Here is a 24,559-nt window from a genome sequence, read left to right as displayed (position 1 = left end):
CAGCAAAAACAAAACTCACATCATGAAACACATCATTACCGGGAAAAATAATCTTAATAAGACTCACACCACCACACCAGACATCAAACCTGCGAGGTCAAGAAACAAAACCACTCCCATTATGCATGCAGCCCTTCTTCAAAAATGAAGATATTAACCAACAAAAGCTAAGGGCGTGAAAGAAATAGCATAGGAAAAAAGCTTTTCACCCAGAGATGGACGGTTCACCAAAAGCAGGTCTGATATTCCTCCACGCCCTTATCCAGACCGCTCGAGGCTCCCTGCCCTTCTCAAGACCCCGAATCTTCCCAACCTCACCCAGAATATCGTACACCACCACCTCGACAGGGAGGACTTTCTTCCGCAGGGTAATCTGGCACCGTGCATTCCACGTGAAGTAACGGACAACTATACTAACTAGAAAAAGTGTATCCAAATCAAAATCCCAGCGAGTCGGGAATGCCCCGTACACCCACTCCGCATAACTCATGCGATAGAGAAAGGGGATGCCTAGAGCCCTCCCCACCCTTTTATACACCTCTATGTTAAAGGGACACTGGAGCAAAAAGTGGTCCATAGACTCTACTTTACCAACACACTCCGCTCTAGGACAATCACGATCATCCACAGGGCGATGCTTCAGGTTCCCTCTCACATAGAGCCTTCCATGGAAAGCGAGCCAGGCTTGATCCCTAAACTTCAAAGGGATTCTCCCTAAGTTAATTAAACGCAACCCCTCCCTCATTACGCGGCCTGGGCAATCCCTTAAGGTCAGCGACACACTGAAAGCAGAGCCCAAAATCCTCTTCTCCAGAAGCTTTCTGGGGAGGGACTTGATATCCCCCACTGTCACCTGCCACTGCCTAAGTATTTTCAGACACGGGGCAACATAAGCCGGAAGCTTGCCATGTCGGACTCTCAGACTTTTCACTGGCCCGCCATCTTCCCAGCATCGCAGAAAAGGCCTAAACCAAGATTGAAAAATACCCACCCATCCCGGCGGGGTCTCTGCTAACATATTACCAAGATTATACTTTAAAAAAAGCAGAGAAAAGAAAACTATAGGGTTGACCATTCCTAGACCACCCTCCCGCCTGGACAGGTAAGTTACATTGCGTTTGATCAGGTTCAGCCTATTTCCCCATAACAGTTGGAAAAAGCAGCTGTACACCCTTGCATAGAGAGATTCCGGCAAGATACAGACAAAGCTGACATATAAAAAGATTGGGATCAGGTAAGTTTTAATCAAGTCAACCCTTTCCCTCAAGGAAAGTTTCCATTTCTTCCAGCTTGCCACCTTGGCATTGGCATTCAACAACCTGCTTTCCCAATTTCGATGACCATAGTCACCAGGACCAAATTTGATGCCCAACACTTTAATTTCCTGCTGGGGCTCTGGGAAGGCATCCGGAAGTTCGAAGCTTTCACCCTCCTCACCCATCCAGAAAACTTCACTCTTTTCATGATTGATTTTAGAGCCAGAAGCCTCAGTGTACTGCTCTATCACAGAGACCACCTCCTGCGCCTCCTCCATCCCAGAGATAATAACAGACACATCATCGGCATAGGCCACGACCTTCAAAGGCGGCACACCAGCAATGCCCACAGGCACCCCACACAACGATCCACTCTCTAACCTTCTTATGAAGGGGTCGATTGCGAATACATATAGCAGGGGGCTCAAAGGACACCCCTGGCGCACACCAGAGCCAACCTCAACCCAACCATTAACAAGTGGGAAGCTCTCAGCCCCTTTATATAATGTTTTCAGCCAATCAATAAACCTCCCCTGCAGGCCGTATCTACCAAGTAGCAAATACAGGTACTCATGATTGACTCGATCAAAAGCCTTCGCCTGATCCAATGCCAGCAAGTACTTTCTCCATCCAGCAGCCCTGCATCGCTCCAAAGCCTCCCGGACAGCTAAAATTGCTGAAAAGGTACTTCTGCCCTGGACCGAGCAGTGCTGATGATTGGACAACAAAACGCCTGCTACTGACGACAAGCGCCAAAAAAGAATCTTCGCCAAGATCTTTCTATCAACATTGAGATGACTGATGGGGCGCCAGTTCTCAATTATTGAGGGGTCTTTACCTTTTGACAGAAGAATCACAGCGGATTGCCTCATGGAGGGAGGGAGAGAACCCTCTTCTAAACAGCTGTTATAAACCTCCGCTAAAAAGGGAGCCAGAATGGACTTAAAACACTTGTAAAATTCAGCTGTCAACCCATCTGGCCCAGGCGACTTTTTGGTAGCCAGCTTCTCTATAGCACGAACTACCTCATCCGCTGAAATTGGTTCTGTCAAATCCATCAAAGGCAATGTACCATTTCCCAATCCTGGAGTAGAATCCAGAAAGCTTTCCATCCTGTCCCGACTAAGGTCCTTTCTTCCCAGAAGGTCTGCGTAATATGACCTGAAGATCTCCAGGATCCCTGATCTGGACTTCACCAGGGAACCCGTACTATCCCTCAGACCTATGACCGTCTTAACTGCTATGCCTTGCTTACAGTTCTGGTAAGGATCAGGCGAGTGATATTTCCCATAATCTCTCTCCAGAACCAAGGAGGCATGCCGGTCGTATTGACACTTCCTAAGAAGAAGCTTTACCTCCGAGATCTCCCCTGGATCTCCTCCATACAAGACAAGACGATCAAGCTTCCTCCGCAAATGCTGGTAGGCAATATACATACCAAGCTGCTTCTTCTTACTTATGGCCTTGAAAAGTCCAATCGCCCTTTGTTTCACAAGCTCCCACCACTCTGACTTACTGCTGCAAAAGTCCAGAATAGAAACCTGTGCCTGAAAAAAATCCTCAAAGGATTGTCTTACCTCTACATCTTCCAGGAGAGCCGAATTCAGTTTCCAGGTACCCCTTCCCCTGGGTGGAGTGTCCGAGGCATTCAGAGTCACAGACAGCATACAGTGGTCAGAGAACTCCACCGCCCTCAACTCAGGAGCCGAGAAAGCAGAGTTCTCCTTTAAAAAAAACCTGTCTATCCTACTCTGACTATTCCCTCTCTGAAACGTGAATCCTGTGCTGCCAGGGAAGTGCTTAATGTGCACATCTACCAGGCCTGCTTGTCTAACCATATCTCTAAGAAAAACGCTATCATAACCCAGCCTGTCTATGGAGACCCTCCTGTCTTCAGGCCTAATTATGGTGTTAAAGTCACCTCCAAAGACAACCTGCTGGGATGTAAAAAGGAAGGGCTTGATCTTTGTGAAGAGGCATTTCCCGTCCCATTTTGACTGCGGTCCATAGATATTGATCAGGCGCAGGTCCTGCCCCCTAACAGAGACGTCTAAGACCATGCATCTCCCCATTTCTACCTCAATTACCCGCCGGCACGTTACCATATCGGTTTTAAAAAGAACCGCAACTCCGCTGCAAGGCTCAGCCGCAAGAGACCAAAAGGAGGGACCGCATCTCCACTCCCTTTTTGCTAGATGGACATCGGCCAAAGTATTGAGCCAGGTCTCTTGCAAAAATAAAATCTCAGCATCAAACTCACTGAGCAAAAATAAGGCAATATCATGAGCTCTTGCAGATTTCACGCTGGCGACATTAATGGTCGCCACCTTTATCAGAGCGGGCACTGCCATCAGGATGATTGGGGTAGTCGTTTCTTAACCTCCACCACACTCTCATCACCCGAAACAGCTCTCTTTACACTATGTGACTCCCCCTCATCCATAGATGATAAAGAAGTGGATAAATCGGATACTAACTCCTCCCCTGATAAAACCGAAAATGTGTTGCCAAGAGGAACCCCTCCTGGCTCTAACTGTAAGGAAGAAATGACCGCTTTACTGGTCTTCCTCTTCTTCTTTTTCTTCCTCTTTGTCCTCTCCCACCCCTCCTCATCCGAATCCTCCACAACAGAGGGTGAGACATGGGACATGGACACCCGTCCCTCAACCCCATTGACCCCACCACCATCCAGCACCCCTGCACCCTCTTGGCTGCGTTTGCGTTGTCGAGAGACAGGGACTGGAGGTGGAGTAGGCCGAGGGGGAAGATCCACTATACCCGCCCCCCCAGCAGCTTCCGCTAGTCTGGAGCATCTACGCACAGTAGATGTAGGAACAACCACAGGAGGGACAGACTCAGGGACCACATCACCAGGGGAAACAAAATCTGACACAACAGACACAGGAAAGACAGACTCAGGGACCACCTCACTAGGGGAAACAGAATCTGACACAACAGACACAGGAGGGGCAACAACAATTTCCTCTCTAACTTCAGCTGCTTCATCTTCTTTATCAAGCCTCTGCAGCTCAGTCTCCAATCCTGGCAAGTTATGCAGTGCCTCTGGGCACTGGCTATATGGATGACCCAGCTGCTGGCACAAATTGCACCGAATCTGGGTGCATTCTCTGGCCAAATGGCCTAAATCCTGGCACAGTGAGCACTTCTTGTGGGTGCAGGACGATGCAAAGTGGCCTTTATCACCACATTTATTACACACCTTAGGCTGACCTTGGTAGAAAATGGTCAGCCTATCCCTACCCAGAAAGGCTGAGCAGGGAAGGTGCTGAACTACATCGCCCAGCACCCCCAATTTTAGTGACACTGTCCAGGCCCCTGTCCATATCCCATGCTCATCAAGGACCTTCCGCAGTGGAGTGAGGACCTCGCCATATCGGCGTAGCCATACTAATAAATCAGCCTCTGGTATGGATTCGTTACGCACCAAAATGGTCACTGATTTTATCAGAGGCTGCCTTGAAATCACTTTTGGCACCAAACCACTCCACTGCTGAAGGCCCTTGCACCTCCTAAATCTCTCCCAGAAGAGATCCAAACTTTCAGGTTTTACAAACGACAAATCAAATTCATAACTCCCCACCGGGCAAATTAAAGCAAAAATATCACAAGCTTTAAACCCCATTTCCAAAATCAACTCAGCCACCCTCCCCCTTACTGGTGGAGTTCCATCCCCCACCCACCTCAACTGTACCACATTCCTCCTCCTATACCCACCAAACCTCCCTGAATTTTGACTAATAACAGAATTCCCACCACCCACCCTGGTGTGACTCCCCAAAGCTGAAGCATAGCTTCCAACATTCCTCCCAGCAGAAAATCCATCAGTTTTTTTTAAATTATCTGACACACACTTAGCAGATAACGATTGCACAGATTCGGGATTGATCTGTGCAATCTAATCTTTCCTCTGCTGAGCAGGAGGAGAAATGTCATTTTTATTTTTCCCAGCATTACTAACCCCTTCACCACCACCCACCACATTCATTGCTTTAACATTAATGTCATTTTTTATACTTGCTGGGATATTTATTTTTGCTGTTGTCTTCACAGCAGAATCCATAGCTGCTGCTGCACTGGTAAGAGTTTCAGCGATCATCTTCTCTTCCACTGGGACAGAGTTTTCAGTTGTAGAAATGGAATTCTGTTTTAACACAGCAACAGGTGAAACATTGCAGGTAACTTCCATAGCTGCTTCCACTACACTTCCAGCACTATGTTGATCCCCTCCCCCACCAGAAATCAGCTGATCAATCAGCACTGGAAGACTGGGAGGCTCAGGTAAACATGAATCAGGCTCTTTGGAGCTGGCAGCCATTTTGCTTGCTGTGGGACTACTGGTCTCAGCCAGACCAGCAGAATCCATGCCTGGGGTGTTAGATGCAGATCCATCCACATGCATCTGATGGTCCGGGGATTCCACGGTCAGGGATTTTCCCTGCATGTCTATACTGGTTGTGTTCACAGCAGAATCTCCAATAGGTAGCTGTAGGCAGAGCTCCTTCTCACCTGGGACACCATCCACTACAGCAGGTGGGGCAGACATGTTGGATGGCAGCACGGTGTACTGGGATTTCTCCACCAGTACTGGCTTTGCTGGTTTGTATCTCCTCTGCCCATCCTCAGGGATTTCTGATGGATCATCAGTGAATGCAAACTTATCTGCTTTTAGGGGGGACTCCATCTCCTGGATAAATGTCAGGGATCCATGTCCACTCTCAACCCCCTGGCTGGTTGCTGCTGGCGATTCCCAGTTCTGGCATGGGGGGAGAGGTGCAGAGGCAGATGGAGCCTGGTCATCCCTTACCTGAGGCTGCTGATCCACAGAACTTGCTGATGCTTGGCTGGCAAATCTCCTCTCATTGTCAAATTTTTCTTTAAATGCTCCACTTCTATCTTTCAACTTTTCCAACAATAAAGATTGTTTCTTTACCTTATCTTCCATATCCTGTAATTCAGGCTTCATGGCTGTACGATTTTTACTCCAGGCCTGGCAGTATTTAGCTCTGAAGGATTTGTGTTCAGCCTTCAAAACTTTAAGTTTTTCTTCCGCTCTCCCAATCGCCCTAAAACGATTGATAATCTTCTGGCTGAAGACATCTGCATTCTCACCGGGGCCTGGACCCACAGACAGGTCCTCCACCTCCTCCTCACTAGGCCCCGTGTCATCAGGGGGATCCCTCCCAGGGCCTCCCCCAGGATCAGGCATTGTTCCTGGGCCAAGCTAGCAAGCAAGGCCCAGGCTTGAAAAGGGCTGGATCTCACAGAGAGCTCCTTGGGTGTGTCCTCCTCCTTCTTCCCACTGACCACCAATGTAAGGGCATTCTTCCCACTGACCACCAATGTAAGGAGCATTCCTCCCACTGACCACCAATAAAGGGACTTTCTTCCCACTGACCACCAATGTAAGGGACATTCTTCCCACTGATCACCAATGTAAGGGACAGTCGTCCCACTGATCACAATGTAAGGGACATTCTTCCCACTGACCATCATATGGTCGTCATTCTTTCTAGGTGAGAATTGAGGAAGTGGGAGGGGTATCTGTCAAAAAAAGTTACCCACTTCCTTAAAAAAAAGTGTTATAGGCTGGTGCGGGGAAGAGGAATAGCGTCACTTCAGTTTTGAGTGAAGGACCCCTTTAAAGAAAGATATCGCAGTGGGTGGCATGTATAGAGTATGATGCTCTTCATATCACAGATTTTCTTTCATGGTAATTTCCCACAATGAAATGATATGAGAACATGACAATACCGACATACATTCGGATCACATATAGGTGTACAATGTGTAATTTAATGGACAAACGGCGATATGCATTAAAAGAAAACTATTCGATTGCATGTGTTGCCCTGGTAACCAATTCCAGGGTCAGGCAAGGAAAAACCTGGTGCTGACACGGACTAAATCGTGAAGTAGCTTGGTAATAATTAAACAGCTCATCCTGGTTGCCATGCCAACAGCTATTAATCCAACTTGTCAATTTGGGCCTACCTGAGTACAGCATTCAGTTCTATTCAGTTCAGGTCTATTCAGATTCCCTGTATATAAGGGCCGAATATATTCCATAATATGTAGGGGGGGGGGGGGGGCTACAAAGAAATCCTTCTCTCTTTGGGACGTGACAGTAAAATGACACTAAATGATATCTGTATTCTCCAAAAATATTCCATGCACATCCACTACTTAATGGCCCTGTAATCTGTTTTTCATTCATTCAATCATCTCTTTTTGTGTTTTCTGCCCGTAGGTGGGTACGGCATGGTGCGGAGGCAATAATTCACACAGTCAGGTGCAATACAGAACTTGTATTGAAGTAACGCAGTAGCAGTTCACAACAAAGATCAGAGGGAGGACCGCCCAGCCGAGTGCACTCAAGATTTCCAGCAACGTGAATGGAGCGATGCTCAGCGGCACTGACAGCGCATGTAAAGAAGGCAGAATGTGGCCTGGCCATCTTCCTGCCCAATCGGGAGGTTGTCCAGTGGAGTAGCAGACCCTATGCTTTCCCTTCTTGCCAGGAACCTTTCCCTACCTCCTGTACTGTCCCTAACAGGTGGGGTATTTTCCCCTAAACTGCCGGCTCTCAAATGCATGCCAAAACTGGGAGCCAGAGCCTTAAATAGGCTCTGCTGACCCAAGGTGGCCACCAGGGCAGTGGTGTATTTTGGTTTTGTGCTGCCCTAGGCAAGACTAAATTGGGCGCCCCCCCCTCCTATGTAAATTTGCCCCACTCCTTTTTTAACGGATGTGGCTCCCTCCAAAATTGAAGGACTACAAGTCCCAGCATTAACCCCTGAGATCTCACGACAGGGGAGAGAGGGGGGGTGAGAGAGAGAGGGGAGGTGAGTGAGAGAGAGCGAGAGAGAGGGGGGGGGGGTGAGAGCGCGAGAGGGGGGATGAGAGAGAGAGAGGGGGGATGAGAGAGCGAGAGGGGGGATGAGAGAGCGAGAGGGGGGATGAGAGAGCGAGAGGGGGAATGAGAGAGAGTGAGAGGAGTGGTGAGAGCGAGAGGGGTGAGAGAGAGAGAGGGGGGTGGGAGAGAGAGAGAGGAGGGGTGAGAGAGAGTGAGAGAGAGAGTAGATGAGAGCAAAAGAGAGGGGGGTGAGAGAAAGGAGGGAATAAGAGAGGCGGCTCTAGCAACCAGTGGCCAGAGAGAGGGGGGGTGAGAGAGAGGAGGATAAAAGAGAGAGAGGAGGGGGGTGTGAGAGAGTGGGGGGATGAGAGCAAGAGAGAGGGGGGAATGAGAGAGGCAGCTCTAGCAACCAGTGGCCAATAGAGTCTCAGGTGGAGGGGGGCTGCTTTTTGCTGCCCCCCTGCAAAGTCCCGCCCTAGGCCTGGGCCTTGTTGGCCTAGGCCAAAATACAACATTGCACCAGGGTCACACGGGGTGGAAGCATTCAATAGGATAGCTCCCCCAGTGATCCAGGATACGCATACTCTACAGATTAATGTCCTCTACATTGTGCATAGTTCATGTTGGAGTGTCCCCCTCATCCCTTCTCCCATCCAAGTTCTAAAATTAAACACAAAAACCAAATCCCCTGGACTGTTTATTGTCTGAGCCAAGTGTCAAAGTGATACGATTTTACAGACGGTTACTATGGGTAACCCGGGGGAATCCAATCACAGCAGCTCCCTAGAGGGCAGTGCTACACTTTAAAATGCTGAAATGTCCTGTTTGTCAAAGTCCAACCCTTGTCCTCTTATCTAACTTACTTCTTGACCCTCTTCAGTTTCACGTTTGCCATACACATTCAACAGAAACTCACAGAAATGACCAATGACTTAAAACAGAGCCTAATTACTGGATCAATGAACAGATATGAGTTACAGTCCCATGACAATGACAACACCGGACCTGTTTTATAATCCTCATGGCCAAAAGCCCAAGTTCAAAATCCTTCCAGCTCACTGTCGAAGATCTGCACGCTCATAAGAAGAGGGTGAAACTGAAATAAATGTCAGTATTGATTTTTCTTTACAAAGTTTTACCCCTGGACTTTGTTTATCAAGTAGATACACGCACAGGAGAAGATGGAGAGCCAGTCAGCACGTTGCACAGTGAAAGATAGATGTGTGCATTTACATTAAGGTCATTCTGCTTCAGCGCTCATTCAGATAGATCGATAGCAGTGTGCGCGGCGAGGGGAAAACACACACAGGACATCATGAAGAATTTCAACAGTCCCAATGCATTTTTCATTAAAGTGGAATACAAGCTTATATCAGGTTGATGCTAAACAATACCAAGGTGATGAAAGTGGCGTTTTGCAACACGTAAGCTGTTAAGCATATGAAGCCGTTGGCAAAGACAAGATGAATTGCACACCAAGGACCCGTTTGTCATTGTTCCCTGCAGCCTTGAAGTCATCCACTTCTGCCCCTCACCGTAAGCTTTACTAATGATGTAAAAGGTACCATAGCGCCCACAGTATTGATATATTGCTTATTTGTGAGAGATAAAATTGCAAGGTTTCTGCTCATAAACTTTAGGGAATAAACAAAGGGAACTTAATGCCGGTTCACCAACACGCAGGAGAAACTGGAATTGAAACAGCTGTAGGGGGGGAAATTATGGGATGTCCACTTGAATTTAGCAAAACTCTTCAGGGACAACGTCTCTATATACAGTCTATATACACTCCTCTTCCTCCAGCACTAACTTGCTTGCAGAAAAATCACAGACTCAACCAGAACACTGTTTGATGAATCTGGCAAAGGCACTTAGTAATATTAAGAAAAAGCCCTTTACAGGCCGGGACCTTGGGCCCCTTTGGTTATGTAACAACGTTTAGTTTCCAGCATACATTCCTGTGGCTACTGATACCATCACCACCTCTTCAGGCACTGCCAACCCACCTGGCTGCAGCTGCCTTTTTCACTAGCCTTTGTGGCTACATTCCCACAGTCCTCCCAGACTGTACACTCTCCAGCCCACCTGGTTGACTTCTCACTGAGACCTCCTGGACATGCTAATTCGCTATTCTGCTGTCCTCAAACTGGCTCCTGTGCAACCAGGCAAGGATTCCTTCATGTGTTGTAAAGGATCCCTCTAGCACTTATGCCCCAGGCCCAGGGTCGTTCCCCCCCCCCCCAGACTAGGGGGTTACCCTCAAGGGCCACCGACATCCTCTTCAGCACTCTATCACCATCTTCCACCCAACTCCACTGCCCCAGTTGGCCTGACTCAGGAGTTTTTAAGAGATGCCCGCCCCTGCCAGCCCATTTGGCTGGGGATTGGCTGGGGCCCTCATTAATACTCCAAGCAGCTCCTCCTAACCTTCCTCCCATTCTTCTGGAAGCTTCTCCAAGGTTCCGGTAAGTAGCGGGAGTTTCAAAGAACCAAACTGTGTGTACACCGCTCAGGTAAATAAGCAATCAGCAGTCCAGCGCAGGTGCTGGCCACGGCTCGCCACCACAGTATACAGATATATAGACAAAATTGGCAGCACTCAACCGCAAAACTTTGAATGAAGTAAAATCCTTTTTCATTTATGTTGAGCACCAACAGAAAACAACAGGATAGATGAACGCATTTCACACAAATACAGTGTGCTTGATCACTACCACTACTAAGTAGTGGGAGTTACTGCAGGTTCTGTTGATGAGTCATCCAGCCTCCCTGAGTCACTCATCCTGACGAAGATCCAACACATACTTGGCTGCCAGCCAAGCCAAAGTTACCTACTCAAGCAAAAGCTATATACAGCTAGCATACTAAGCTAGAGGGTGCTACAAAAAGTTAAAAGAGCAGATTGAATTGAATTATAATTTCAGCTAGAATACCAAATAAAATGCCATAGCAACACCTCTAAGACAAATTTAGTATGCACATTAGGTTATGATATGCACATTAGGGAGTGTAAGTCTTCCTTTCACTCACCATTCATCCATAAGAGCATTTGTGAGGTCAGGTACCGGCATTGAGGAGAAGGTCTGGCTTGCAATTGGTTGGGTGTGGGTATTTTGCCTACCCTGAAACATAGGAGGTGGATGTGTGGCTATTTGGTTCCTTCCTCCTCTGCTTTTAGGCGTCTTCCTTTGGGAAGAACTCGTTAGTCAGCTTCGGCTGATGACGAGGAACGGTGTCCACCAGGCCTTTTGGCTAGGTGGACCTGATTATGTCCTGCCCCTGTCAGGAGTTTTGCACCCAGGAGTGCCAAGGTGAGGTCCTTCCTTTTTGGGAGGGGACCATGAAACACACTAGTGTACAGTGGCGGCTGGTGCTCAAAAATTTTTTGGGGGGGCGCAAACAAACCAATGATGGGGGTTATTATTATGGACACTGACACCAGAGAGGGGGAGGGGGAGGCGGCACAAAGCGCACACCGGACACCCCACCAGTCCGATCCCAGCTATCTGTCGGTATTTGATCCCCCCATAAACACACACAGAGGGATCCGGTAGATCGGCGGTGCAGTGATCTCTCTATACCAGACACATCCAAGCTCTATACAGTCCGGGGAGTTGAGCAGTGCGGGTACCGGGACGTAGTGCATCTTTTTTAGTTTATTTTCATGTGTCATTTTTGTGCCTTGCATTGTGGGCTACACCCACAGAAAGTTTATTGTTTTCAGGATGTAACTTCTACAAGCTTGCATGCCAAAGTACATAAAAAGAGTTTGGAGTCAATTAGACTAGTTCTATGGCTACAATAGCAGGTAGTATTGATTATAGGAGGTCGTTTCTAACATGGCTCTCATATCAAAATTGCCAAATAAATGTAAATGAATAGAACTAATTAATCTCAATCCCCCATTTTACCATATTTGAATATATCTACTTATGAGAAGCCCCAATACTTTTTGGAAAGTAGCAATAGGCGACAAAACTGTAAACCATTATTTACCTAAATTGTGAACAGGTGGTGGAGCGTTGGCTGGCACAGCAGAGTTGGCAGTGGCAGTAGGTGGCGGGTATCCATTAACAGAGTTGTGCGCGCTGGGCAGGGGGTCAAGGTCCAGTTCAACAAACTCACTTGAAGGAGCTGATGGCTGATTGTTGTTCAACTGAAATTAAAAAAAAGTTTCTGTAAAATAACTTTTGAGGAATATCCAGGTTTCCCCATTCAACATTTTATTTAAAAAACGTAGAATAAAACTGTATAAATACCCATTCTTTTGGCAAATTTATTTTCTGTTTCTAGTTTTAGTCGTAAAAAGTTGTTTTCTGTAATGAATAAGTAATGCTCTGATTTTCAAATTCTGGAAGACTGGCGGTTTTAGATGTTTAGTTCATAAAGGGTCATAAAGGAATGATTTGCTTAGGTCTGCCCAATGTCCTAAAAATGTGGAGTGAACCCCTTGGCCGAACTATACATTACACTGCTTGGTGGAGAAATCCTTGGTTTCTTTTAGCCCACATTAGCAGAGCTGGTCTGGGTATACTTTATTGAAATTGGCCACATTTACAAGCTGTGAATTTTACCAAAAAAGCAACTGCATGATTACCCTCTGTAGCACTGCCCCCTTGAGGACTGCTGGATATTACACCTTCGGGTTCCCCTGGGTTACTGTTAGCAACTGCAGCATGCACAATTTAACTCTTTTCTTCTGGCTCAGTCAATAAACAGTCTATTTACATATATCCTAAATACTCACCTTCAATGGATATCGCGTGTCAGCTTTTTTCCTTTTTTCCTTTTACAACTCGGGACTGTCCTTCTTGAAGTGGCCACATCTCTTCCTGGTAATATAGGCAATGCCTTTTTGGCTGCTCCAATTCATCATATGGAACCACCGAAGATCATTTAGACTTCAAATTGATCTAATTCCCCAAATTCCTAATTTTATCTTGGACTAAAGTTTTTTTTACATTCAGCATTCCATGCATGAAGGTAAAAAACATTTTGTGTGCTGCTCCACCCAACAGCCCCCTCTAATACTTACCTAAGCCCCCTCTCGATCCTACGATGCGCATGATTGCTTCAGCTGTCCCAGGGCTCTCCCTCCTCTTTGGCTGAGACAGTAGCAGCAGCCATTGACTCCAACAGCTGTCAATCACAGCCAGTGAGCCAATGAGGCAAGGGCGAGGACAGGGCTGAGCCACTGCTCTATGTGTCTTATGAATGCATAGAGCAGGGTTCGGGAGTGAGCATGCGCCAGTGCCCCCATAGCAAGCAACTTGATTTTGGGGGCACTGGTCAAGGGGGAGGAGCGCAGATGAGGGACCTGGGAAAAGGAGGATCGGGGCTGCTCTGTGCAAAAACCACTGCACAGAGCAGGTAAGTATAATGTGTTTTTTTTAAAGTTGAACCTTTAACCACTTCTGGACCGGAAGATTTTCCCCCTTAAAGACAAGGCCATATTTTGCGATTCGGCACTGTGTTACTTTAACAGATAATTGCGCAGTCGTGCGACGCTGTACCCAAATAAAATTGATGTCCTCTTTTTTCCCACAAATAGAGCTTTCTTTTGGTGGTATTTGATTACCTGTGCGATTTATATTTTTTGCGCTATAAACAAAAAGTGACAATTCGGAAAAAAAAACAATATTTTTCACATTCTGCTATATAACATTCCCAAAAAAAAAATAAAAAAAAAAATTTTTTTTAAGATGTTAGGCCGATCTGTTTTCTGCTACATATTTTTGGTAAAAATAATCACAATAAGCGTATTTTGATTGGTTTACGCAAAGTTATCGCATCTACAAACTATGGGAAAGATTTATATCATTTTTATTGTTTTTTTGTTTTTTTTTACTAGTAATGGTGGCGATCTTTGATTTTTTGCGGGACTGCGACAATGCAGTGGACAAATCGGACCCCTAACTGACATTTTTGACACTTTTGGGGGGACCAGTGACATTACTACAGTAATCAGTGCTAAAAATATGCACTGTTACTGTAATAATAACACTGGCAGGGAAGGGGTTAACACTGTGGGTGATCAAAGGGTTAAATGTGTACCTAGGGGCGTGTTTCTAACTGTATGGGGGCGTGGCTTGTGAAATGACCCTAGAGACCTGTGATCCTATATAGAAGGATCACAGGGGCTCTGTGATCATTCCAGGGAGAAGAAGGGTCGGCTGTGTTTACAGTAGCTGACCTTTCTTCTCTCTCAGCGGGAAACGATCGCGGGTGCCAGGCGGCAATCGGACGCTGACGAGTGGGGGTGGGAGCGCGCTGCCGGCGGTGAGCACTCGCCCCCTAGCTGCCTACGCGTGACCGACGTATACCTGCGGCGGTTCACGCAGGAGCGGCTGCCTGCCGCAGCATAACTGCGGCGGGCAGTCGTTAAGTGGTTAATACTACTTTAAGTATGAAATGCCTAAACCCCAAACAGGTTCATTGTCATCTGTGCCCCTATTGTGTTAATTTACCTTCACTATCTGTCTTGTTGATACATCGGGATGTAAGCAGAAATCTCTCTAAAGTGAGGGAAATGTCAGCATTGGAAGATTTTTTTCCTTTTCTGCGGGCAACTCAAAATTTTGAATGACCTCCGTTTTTCCTTTTAGTGACAATGCTCACCAGGACAAATAAAATAAAAAATCTGACAAAGGTTCTAACCTACCTCCACTCTATCCGAAATGTAAAAATCATTATTTTTCTTTGCTTTATGCCTCGTTTCCACTGAGCGGTACGGTTCAGTTCGGTACAGTTCAGTATGGTTCGGAACGGAACACCTTGATCAGACTTGCGTTTCCACCGCCAACAGTACCTCAAGTATAGCTCCACCCTGTTGGTACATTACTAATGTGCTTAGTACCCCAACGAAAGAGTCCCAAAAAAGTGGTACGGTACGGTTCGGTATTAGGGTACCATTTACAACTTTTGACAATGGAAGCGGCAAAAATTGCGTACCGTACCGAAACGAACCGTACCGCTCAGTGGAAACGAGGCATTAGAGACACCCTAAAAGACCAGCACCATGATGTAATGATTGAGAGGTAACAAGACTGGTGTGGAGAATGGCGGACAGCAGAACCAGTCCCCACCACCAGAATGGGATCACAGAGGGTCACATAACTGTGGATTCAGATAAGTAATACAGGGGCAGGAGGTGGGAAATGAGATCTTGTTTTTTAGTCCTGAAATAGGCTTTAAAGACTAGTTCATATATTGAAATGCATGGCGGGTCATAGTACCTGCCATGCATGTATGGGGCCGTTGCAAGACAAAAAAAAAAAATTTTTGGTTATATAGAATATAAATATTGCTATTGGTTAAATTACAAATGTCAGGATTGGTCAGTTAAAGCTGAAATGTTATTGGTAATTAAAAAAAATATATACAGTAAAACCTTGGATTGCGAGCATAATTCGTTCCGGAAGCATGCTTGTAATCCAAAGCACTCTTATATTAAAGCGAATTTCCCCATAAGAAATAATGGAAACTCAGATGATTCGTTTCACAACTATTTATTCATAAATCCTTCAATTTATAGTCCATATAAAAAGATTATAGCATTGCGATAGGTGGTGTAACCATAAAATGTCCATCCACAAATAGCCGCTTCCACAAGGGGATTGGAAGCAAAATCCAGCAGGAGCTACAGGGTATCAAAGAGAAGAGAGGCGCCTCTAAGTGTAGCAATATGGTTCCATTTAATGAAGGTACAACATTTAGCAACTCACATGGTTTATGAATAAAACAGGCACATCTAAGTATGCAGGCATCCGGGGTAAAGCTGTCCACATAGACCATCTTCTGCACTGCCGGCTGCCAGTCTGTAATCCTGACCGGGAAGACCACCCTGCAGTAAAGCGATCTGAAAGCGAGGGGCAGCATGGAAGGGATGGCGTAGATGACGGTGCGGAGGATGGTCCTATGTGGACAGCTTTACCCCTGATGCCTGCATACTTAGATGTGCCTGTTCCAATCATCAGCCATGTGAGTTGCTAAATGTTGTACCTTCATTACATTTAACCATAGTGCTACATTTAGAGGCGCCTCTCTTCTCTTTTATTCTCAGCTGTGACTTGAGGCTACTTGTATATCAAGACATCGCTTGAATATCAAGTCAAAATTTATTTGAAATTTTTGCTTGTCTTGCAAAGCGCTCTTAAACCAAGTTACTCTCAAACCAAGGTTTTACTGTATATATATACTGTAATGATTGGAGGATTTTTAATAATCTCAATCCTTGAGGTGACAGTTATTCCCTATATAAGGGAGTGAAGTAACGGTTAAAAATCAGTCGACAGGAGAGGACCAAGGAGTTCGTCCCTCCCTCCCTCCCTATAATTGAAACTAAGGTGACCAGCGCTATGGAATATACAGTGAGTGTAGGTACGGTGTAAGCTGCCAACAACCAAACCCAAAAGGGTTAAAGAGTGAAATATGTGCTAGTGGGGTTGTGAACGGCGCTACCGTGTTAAAAATACACTTGGTGAATAAATAACGTAAAAATGTTGAAAGTGCTTGATATTAAATAAATAGATATAATTTATAAAGTGCACATGTGACTCATAGTTTTCAGAGACTATTTATAGTGAAGAAACACACATACCCTGTGTCTTTAAAAGGTGCGATAATAAAGTGCATAAGTGCTAGTGCAAAACAAAAGACACAAAACTGAAATAGGGCAGTGGTTTTTTATTTTTCATTAGACATACCATGTGTGATGTGTGTCCAATCTAGAGAACAAATCATAAAGTGGTTGTGCACAATAAAAAAACTCTCAAAAGTTCTGTGCTGCAGTGAGCAGAAATGTGAAAAAATGAAACATTCAGTTGAAAATGGTTGTGAACAAAAGGACTTTGGGCTGCAGATACCTGCGTGACCGCTAGGTGTCGCACCCTGTATACAACCTGGTGAGGTTTTTCTGCTGGATGGATACCGTGTAAGGGTTATTTCCTCCTCTGGTTTCCTGATGTGCCGCGTGGTGCCTCAAAAAAAGAAACACAGAGAAGAGAACCCCCTGGTGCCGTATCTCAAAACAAGGGCAGAAAAAATGTAGTGACTCACGGGGAAGATGCAGGCTGTCCGCGATCAGTGGTGGTGTGTGACGGGAAGCTTCCGCGTTCCACGGCTCTGGCTCCGAATGCCGGAAATGACGTGTTGACGTCGAAGACTCCGCCCTACCGGTTTCGTCAAATGACGTCTACAGGAGCGGCCCTATGTTCCTGGTGTTGTGAATGGGTGTGTGTTTCTTGTATGGTGTCATACAATGGGTGGTCCGAGTTTTTTGACTGGACCACAGTTCTTGTTACGTTGATGTGTACGGTTAGTTCGAGCTTCTGGGCTGAACTAAAGAAATATAGTTATTACATATAGTTAATAAAGGGCCACGGCCCATCATACCATTGCAAGTCCAGCATCGTTTTTTGTCTTTATTTAATAATAAATTAATATATGTTTAAATTGTTCTGCATGCGGCACCATTACCATTCCTTTAGGCTCCATGTACATGGGACGCTAAAAAAAGTCCCTTGAAATGCTGGAATTTTTAGGACGTTTAAAACGTCCGTTGTGTCGCGTTTGCACCCGCGTTTAGATAAGATAACATGGAGGTGGGTCAAGGGGCTTCTGAAAAAAACGCCCAACTGCTCCTAAACAGCCATTTACAACGTCCCGTGTACATGGAGCCTTAGATGTCTCACCAAGGCCAAAACTCTTTGAAGGTGAAAGAGGATAATGCTGTGGATGCCTATAATTTGACCACAGGTTCTGTGCAGCCTTTTTTGAAAAGCACTGATCCAGTTTGGAGTAAGAATACTGGGAAATCTTAAAATAGTGTTGCCATGGCTACAAAAGACATAGACAACATTTGGTGGTTGTTGATTGGTCAAAACATTAGATTTTAAAATGGATTTTATGAATATATATATAGTTTTTTTTTTTATTGAATGTTTCCTTTTAAATAATTGTGAGAATTAAGAAACCTGCAATGTAATCAGTTCTAAGCCAAATGCCTGTATTGTCTTGCCTTGAATGGAACAATCTTTATTATGCGTCATCTTACCATTGCTGTACCATCCTGTTTTATGTTATTTCTTGACTGGCTGGTTCTAGTGCGAGAAAATCTGAGAAAAGAACATGATCAAAGTAAATATTACTGGAGGAATACAACTCCTACGCCAAGCTTGAGCATGATGACTTTGACATAACAGAGTGTTGCCAGGGTATACATAATTAGAAAATGGCAACATGTTGAAAACGCATAAGACCAGCATACCTAACAGTAGTTAGGACATGTTCTTTAATGTTGAAGATGTTTTTGAGGTGGCAGTAAGCATGAGGAGCAATGACAGTTCAGTGGTAGAGTTCTTGCCGCCCAGGTTTGATTCCTGCCCAATGCAATTATAGTCCCTTTGTGTTCAAAGCCCTACAAGTAGCTTAGTCCTCCAATTCCAAGCTGTGGTTCAGTGGTAAAATTCTTGCCTACCACATGGGGAGGCCCGAGGTTTGATTCCTGGCCAATGCAATTATCAGTGATGGCTGGTGCTCCATGGGCCAGGGGGGGGGGGGGGGGGGGTCGCAGACGGACCACACCATACGCCCCCTGGACCACACCAGCTCGCACACTATACCACCCCCCCTCCCCATCGCCAGCTCACTCACCCTGGACTGACTTTGAGGGTAGGCAACGTTGACAGTGGCTTCCCCCGGCGGCGGTGGCGGCTTCCCCTGCGTCTCCTCCCTCCTCCTCCTTGGCCAATAGCAGGGGCTCTCCTTTCAGCCATTGGAACACGGGTCTCAGGACCCGCTTCCTGATTGTCTGGGAGGAGAATCAGTGTGATAATAGCGAATATTTATTCGCTATTGTCACATAACTGGGTGGGCTCAGGGCGCAGTGCTCTGCGCCCCGAGCTCACCCTTTTTTGAAGCCTATTAGAGCCTCTGGCTCTAATCACCTGCTTAAAAAAAAAATCCCCATTGGAATCCATGCGTCCAGCACCCTGCATTTTGATTAGGGGGCCGGATGCATGGATGGGGGGGGGGCGGCACCCCATGCGCCCCCAATGGATGGGCTGCCACTGGCAATTATGGTCTATTTGTGTTTATAGCCCCAGGTAGCTCAGTCCCCCATTTCAAGCTGTAGTCCTGTGATTGAATTCTTGCCTGCAATGTAGGGAGGTCCAGCTTGGATTCTCAGCCAATGCAATCATGGTCCCTTTGTGTTTATAGCCCCACAGGTAGCTCAGTCCCCCCCCCCCCCATTTCAATGCTTACTTAAATTTTTGAGTTTATTCACACCATTCCCTGCAGGTACCATGGACATATTTGTTTTTTTCAGGTGGCTTTCTTAGCTCTAACAAGTTCTAGGACTATACCCAAGCCAAGCAATAGCCACACTCGGTCACCCTAATCTAATCATCATGAAATTTGTCTACACAGATTTTGAGTGTTCACGAACATGCAGGAAAGTGTGATAGCTTGTGAAATCACCGTTCTATTCAAATAATTTGCCATCATAAAGATATTAAAATGACCAATGATGTTGCAGGCACCACCCCTGTTTAGAAATGGTTGCCTTAGTTTGTACAGCCGTCAGCCTCCTCCTGGGACTCTGTTTCCCGCCAAAGACGCCCTGTCACATGTCCCCTCAGCTTTTATGTGCAATCCCAGGATGCATTGCAGGAATCCCCACCCACTGGGACTGCCATAATACTTGATGTGTCACTGGTTGGGTTTCCTCCACTGTCCAACAAGCTCACTTATTGGATGCAGTGGGGGCACTCCCTCAGACCCAGTGAATCACACCTGGAAACATGTGACAGGCAAAACTAACAGACCAGGCTCCCCTGATAAGCAGAAGGAGCATAGATGCTTTTATCTAGCACCTACCTACCTACCTAGGAGGGTGCTACATTTTTTTTTAAAATTTAGAACGAGGTTGTGTGGAATTGTGTGGAAAAGGGTGCCTTGACTGAAGAAAGGTTGAGAAACACTGGTCTATATATATCAGTTTGCACCGATATTTCCGATCGCCATTATATTATACATCGAGATGCTCGTGATCCTGGTAATCTTTAGTCTAAATTGTATTCTAATTATGTATTTCACACCTCCCATCCTATTCTTGGACAATCAATATTTGCCTTGACACATTCCATAATGATCAGGTTAAGGTGTTGCTGTGTTGCTGCTACCTTTGTGTCTATAAATGCTGAGTCTGAACTCAGGAATCTGTGAAATGTCTTCAAAATTAAAAACCAGTTCAGGTAAATGTGACCAGCTACTGCTAGCTATGCCATGACCTGGATGTACGAGAACCTTCACAGACATAAGACCAGTATGTTGTCGTACAGAAGGTGAGAGGACACCTTGGTCTTTATATTCAGAATCATTGAGCTTCAGAAGACCAGATTTTTATAATCATTAACCACTTAAGCCCCGGAGGATTTGGCTGCTCAAAGACCAGGGCCTATTTTGCGATTCGGCACTGCGTGACTTTAACAGACAACTGCGCGATTGTGCGACGATGTACCCAAATTAAATTGATGTCCTTTTTTTCCCCACAAACAGAGCTTTCTTTTGGTGGTATTTGATCACCTGTGCGATTTTTTGATCATGCGCTATAAACAAAAAAAGAGCGACAATTTTGAAAAAATAACAATATTTTTCACATTTTTTATATGAAATTCCCCCAAAAAAATGTAAAAATCAAAATCTTTTAACATTTTAGGCCAATTTGTTTTCTGCTACATATTTTTGGTGAAAAAAATCACAATAAGCGTATTTTGATTGGTTTGCGCAAAAGTTATTGCGTTTACTAACTACGGGAAAGATTTATGTCATTTTTATTGTTTTTTTTTTTTAACTAGTAATGGCGGCGATCTGCGATTTTTTTTTGCGGGACATTGCGGCGGACAGATCGGACGCTTGACTGACATTTTTTACACTTTTCGGGGTACCAGTGACATTACTACAGTAATCAGTGCTATAAATATGCACTGTTACTGTAAAAATGACACTGGCAGGGAAGGGGTTAACTTTATTAATGATCAGAGAGTTAAATGTATCCCTAGGGGCGTGTTTCTAACTGTGGGGGGGGGGCGTGGCTTTGGATGTAACCACAGAGACATACGATCCTACATAGCAGGACCGTATGATCTCTGTTCTTACACAAGGGAGAATGACAGGCGGCTTTGTTTACATCAGCCGCCTGCCTTCCTCCCTGTCCAGCGGGAGATCACGAGTGACCATCGGATCCGCCGGTCACTCGCACGGGGATGTGCAGGAACGAGCGGGGGCGGGAGCGCGCCTCCGACGGCGCGTGCCCCCTAGAGGCTCACGGGCGAGCGACGTAGTACTACGTCGCTTTGCCCAGGAGGGGCTGACCGCCGCAGTAAATAGTCGTGCGGCAGTCGGCAAGCGGTTAATAGAATTAATTCAATCAGGCTCATGGAAAGAGTTTTTTACCCTCTAATACAAATTATCCTTATTTTCTGCTTAATGGGATGTATGGGATTCCAAACGACACATCTTTTTGATACGATGTACCTCCATCAACCCATAATCTGCGATACCTCTGTATGTCTATTTACATCCGTTTACATTGATATTTACGCTCAGCTTTATAGTTAGACATCGAGATGCTTGTGATTTTGGTAATCTTTAGTCTAAATTGTATTTTAATTATGTATTTAGACTCTCATTGCCCTTCAAATTTATTTTGTAGATTTTTGTAAAGCCTTTCACTTTATTATGTTCTCACTATAACTTAATGGCTTTGTTACGGTTTATTATATACTGTATTTAATTTTTTTGCAACTAAATAGTTTGTAAAAAAGAAAATTAAAAAAAAAGAATTGAAAGGGAAAAAAATGCAATTACTAGTGGCAGTAAAAATGGATGGCCAAAAGTAAAGGATCGTGCTTTGGATGATGGCAAAGGACACCTGGGGCACACAGTAGAAGGCCTGGGGCACACGCCCTGGGTGCCAGGGGCTAGCAATGCCTCTGCTGTCAGATATACACTCACCAGCCACTTTATTAGGTAGACCTATTCAATTGCTTGGCTATACAAATTGCTAATCAGCCAATCACATGGCAGCAACTCAATGCATTTAGGCATCTAGATGTAGTGAAGACAACTTGTTGAAGGTTAAACTGAGCATCAGAATAGGGAAGAAAGGGAATTTAAGTGACTTTGAATGTAGCATGGTTGTTGGTGCCAGACGGGCTGGTCTAAGTATGTCAAAAACTGCTGATCTGCTGGTAATTTCACGCACAACCATCTCTCGGGTTTCCAGAAAATGGTCAGAAGAAGAGAAAATATCCAGTAAGCCGCAGCTATGTGGACAATAATGCCTTGTTGATGTTAGAGGAGAATGGGCAGACTGGTTTGAGATGATAGAAAGACAACGGTAACTCAAATAACCACTCCTTACAACCAAAGGAAGCAGAATGCACAAAACATCGAACCTTGGAGCAGACGGGCTACAGCAGCAGAAGACCACACCAGGTGCCACTCCTGTCAGCTAGGAACAGGTAAGTGAGGCTACAATTGGCACCGGCTCACCAAAACTGGACAATAGAAGATTGTAAATACATTGCCTGGTCTGATGAGTCTCAATTTCACCTGCGACATTCAGATGGTAGGGTCAGAATTTGGCGTAAACAACGTGAAAGCATGAATTCTTCCTGCCTTGTATCAACGGTTTAGGCTGCTGGTGGTGGTGTAATGGCTTTGGGGATATTTTCTTGGCACACCTTGGGCCCTTTAGTAACAACTGAGCATCATTTAAATACCACGGCCTAGTATTGTTGGTGACCATGTCCATCCCTTTATGACTACAGTGTCCCCATCTTCTGATGGCTCCTTCCAGCAGGATAATGCACCATGTCACAAAGCTCAAATCATCTCATCACTGGTTTCTTGAACATGACAATGAGGTCACTGTCCTCCAATGGCCTCCACACTCACCACATCTCATCCAATAGAGCACCTTTGGGATGTGGTCGAATGGGAGATTCACATCATGGATGTGCAGCCAACAAATTAAGTAAATGTGAAGGATTAAGGTGCTAAGTGCATGTACAACTAAAGAATCAATAATAAATTCATAAAAACCAGGACAAATAAATCAGAATAAAAATATGAGAAGGAAGTCCACGATGTGATCCAAACGTGAATAAAAATCCCAAAAGTGCTCAATCTTCTCCTTCACCCGTGTTGCCAAGCCTCTCACCTCACACTAAGACCCCTGTTCCCAATGGGTCATAATCAGCTCTGGCCACTGGAGTGGTCCCCTTCCTGGGGAGACCCTTTGGCAAGCTCCCCTGTACTCACAGACACTGTTTTTCCAGAGTTGCTCTGACTTCACCTCCACAGTCAGCTTCACTGGACCTCTGGGTTCAGCCACACTTTCTGGTCCACTAGGTCGACTGCCTGCTGTGACCACCATCCACACCAAACAGGAGGAGAGACAGCCGTCACCCTCCTCCTGGGACCTGGCTTCCCGCCCAAAGACGCCCTGTCACATGTGCCCTTGGCTTTTATGACCAATCCCAGGATGCACCACTGTCTGTGCCAACCCACTGGAACAATTACAAAGCCTGTGTGTCACTGGCTCGGTTTCCACCACTGTCCAACATGCTCCCCTATTGGATACAGTGGGGACACTCCCTCAGAACAGATGAATCACACATAGACACATGCAACAGGCCTGACTAGAAATCTAGTCAGAGCAAACTACACTCCCTACTTAGCACCTATCTAGGAGGGTGCTACATCGAATAAAACAGTATTTTATCAGACAGAGAGCACTAAATCCCCTTCTTTTGCGTAGCACCCTACAAGGTAGGTGCTAGGCAAAGTATAGTGGGCCTTGGCTGCCTAACAGCAGGGCCATGATTTTCAGCTGGGCTGTCATGTCTCCCAGGTGTTGCTATTGAGAGGGGAGTCTCCCCACTGGCTCCATGAGAGGGCTCTCATTGGGCAGTGGAGGAAACCCAATCAGTGGCACATTAAGGCTTGTATCTACCCCAGGAAGGCAGATTCTGCCGCACAGGATTCTGGGAGGGGATATAAGTTTGAGGGGAGCGCATGACACAGCGTCTTTGGCGGGAAGCAGAGTCCCAGGAGGGAGAGGACGGCTGTCTCTCCTCCTGTCAGAAGGATCGGGTGTCCCAGGCGGCTTGCCTGAGGGGGCAGAGAGCTGAGCTGAGCTGCAGAGAGGTTCCGGTGTGCCAAGGACCAGCGGAGTAGAGGGGGTCCAGTTTCAGGAAAGCATTCCAAGTTTGTGAATACTGTGAACTGCCCCTGGGGGTCTGCCTAGCGTAGAGGGGACTGCTCCAGTGAAGGTCCAAGGGATCCAGGAGCTAGCTAGCGGTAAAGGGGGTGCCAGTGTGAACCTGAAGTGTCAGAGGGGGTGCCTAGTGAGAGGACC

At 45.9% G+C, this 24,559-nt stretch overlaps 1 protein-coding gene across 1 annotated transcript in view; it reads right to left on the bottom strand.

The window, feature by feature from the left end:
* TOM1L1 (target of myb1 like 1 membrane trafficking protein) overlaps nucleotides 1-24,559 on the bottom strand; it is a 161,956-nt gene that overhangs the window by 19,154 nt on the left and 118,243 nt on the right. Inside the window, exons 9-10 of the mRNA XM_082272490.1 lie at nucleotides 18,185-18,245; nucleotides 12,127-12,286 (exon numbers count right to left, since the gene is read on the bottom strand). Of these exons, the coding sequence (XP_082128616.1) occupies nucleotides 12,127-12,286; nucleotides 18,185-18,245 (221 nt within the window). The remainder of the gene's footprint in view (nucleotides 1-12,126; nucleotides 12,287-18,184; nucleotides 18,246-24,559) is intronic.

This window comes from Pelophylax lessonae, assembly GCF_965119305.1.
Source record: "Pelophylax lessonae genome assembly, chromosome: 11".
Taxonomy (NCBI): domain Eukaryota; kingdom Metazoa; phylum Chordata; class Amphibia; order Anura; family Ranidae; genus Pelophylax; species Pelophylax lessonae.
Note: the sequence above shows the minus strand (reverse complement) of the source record. Positions and strands in the feature narration are given on the sequence as shown.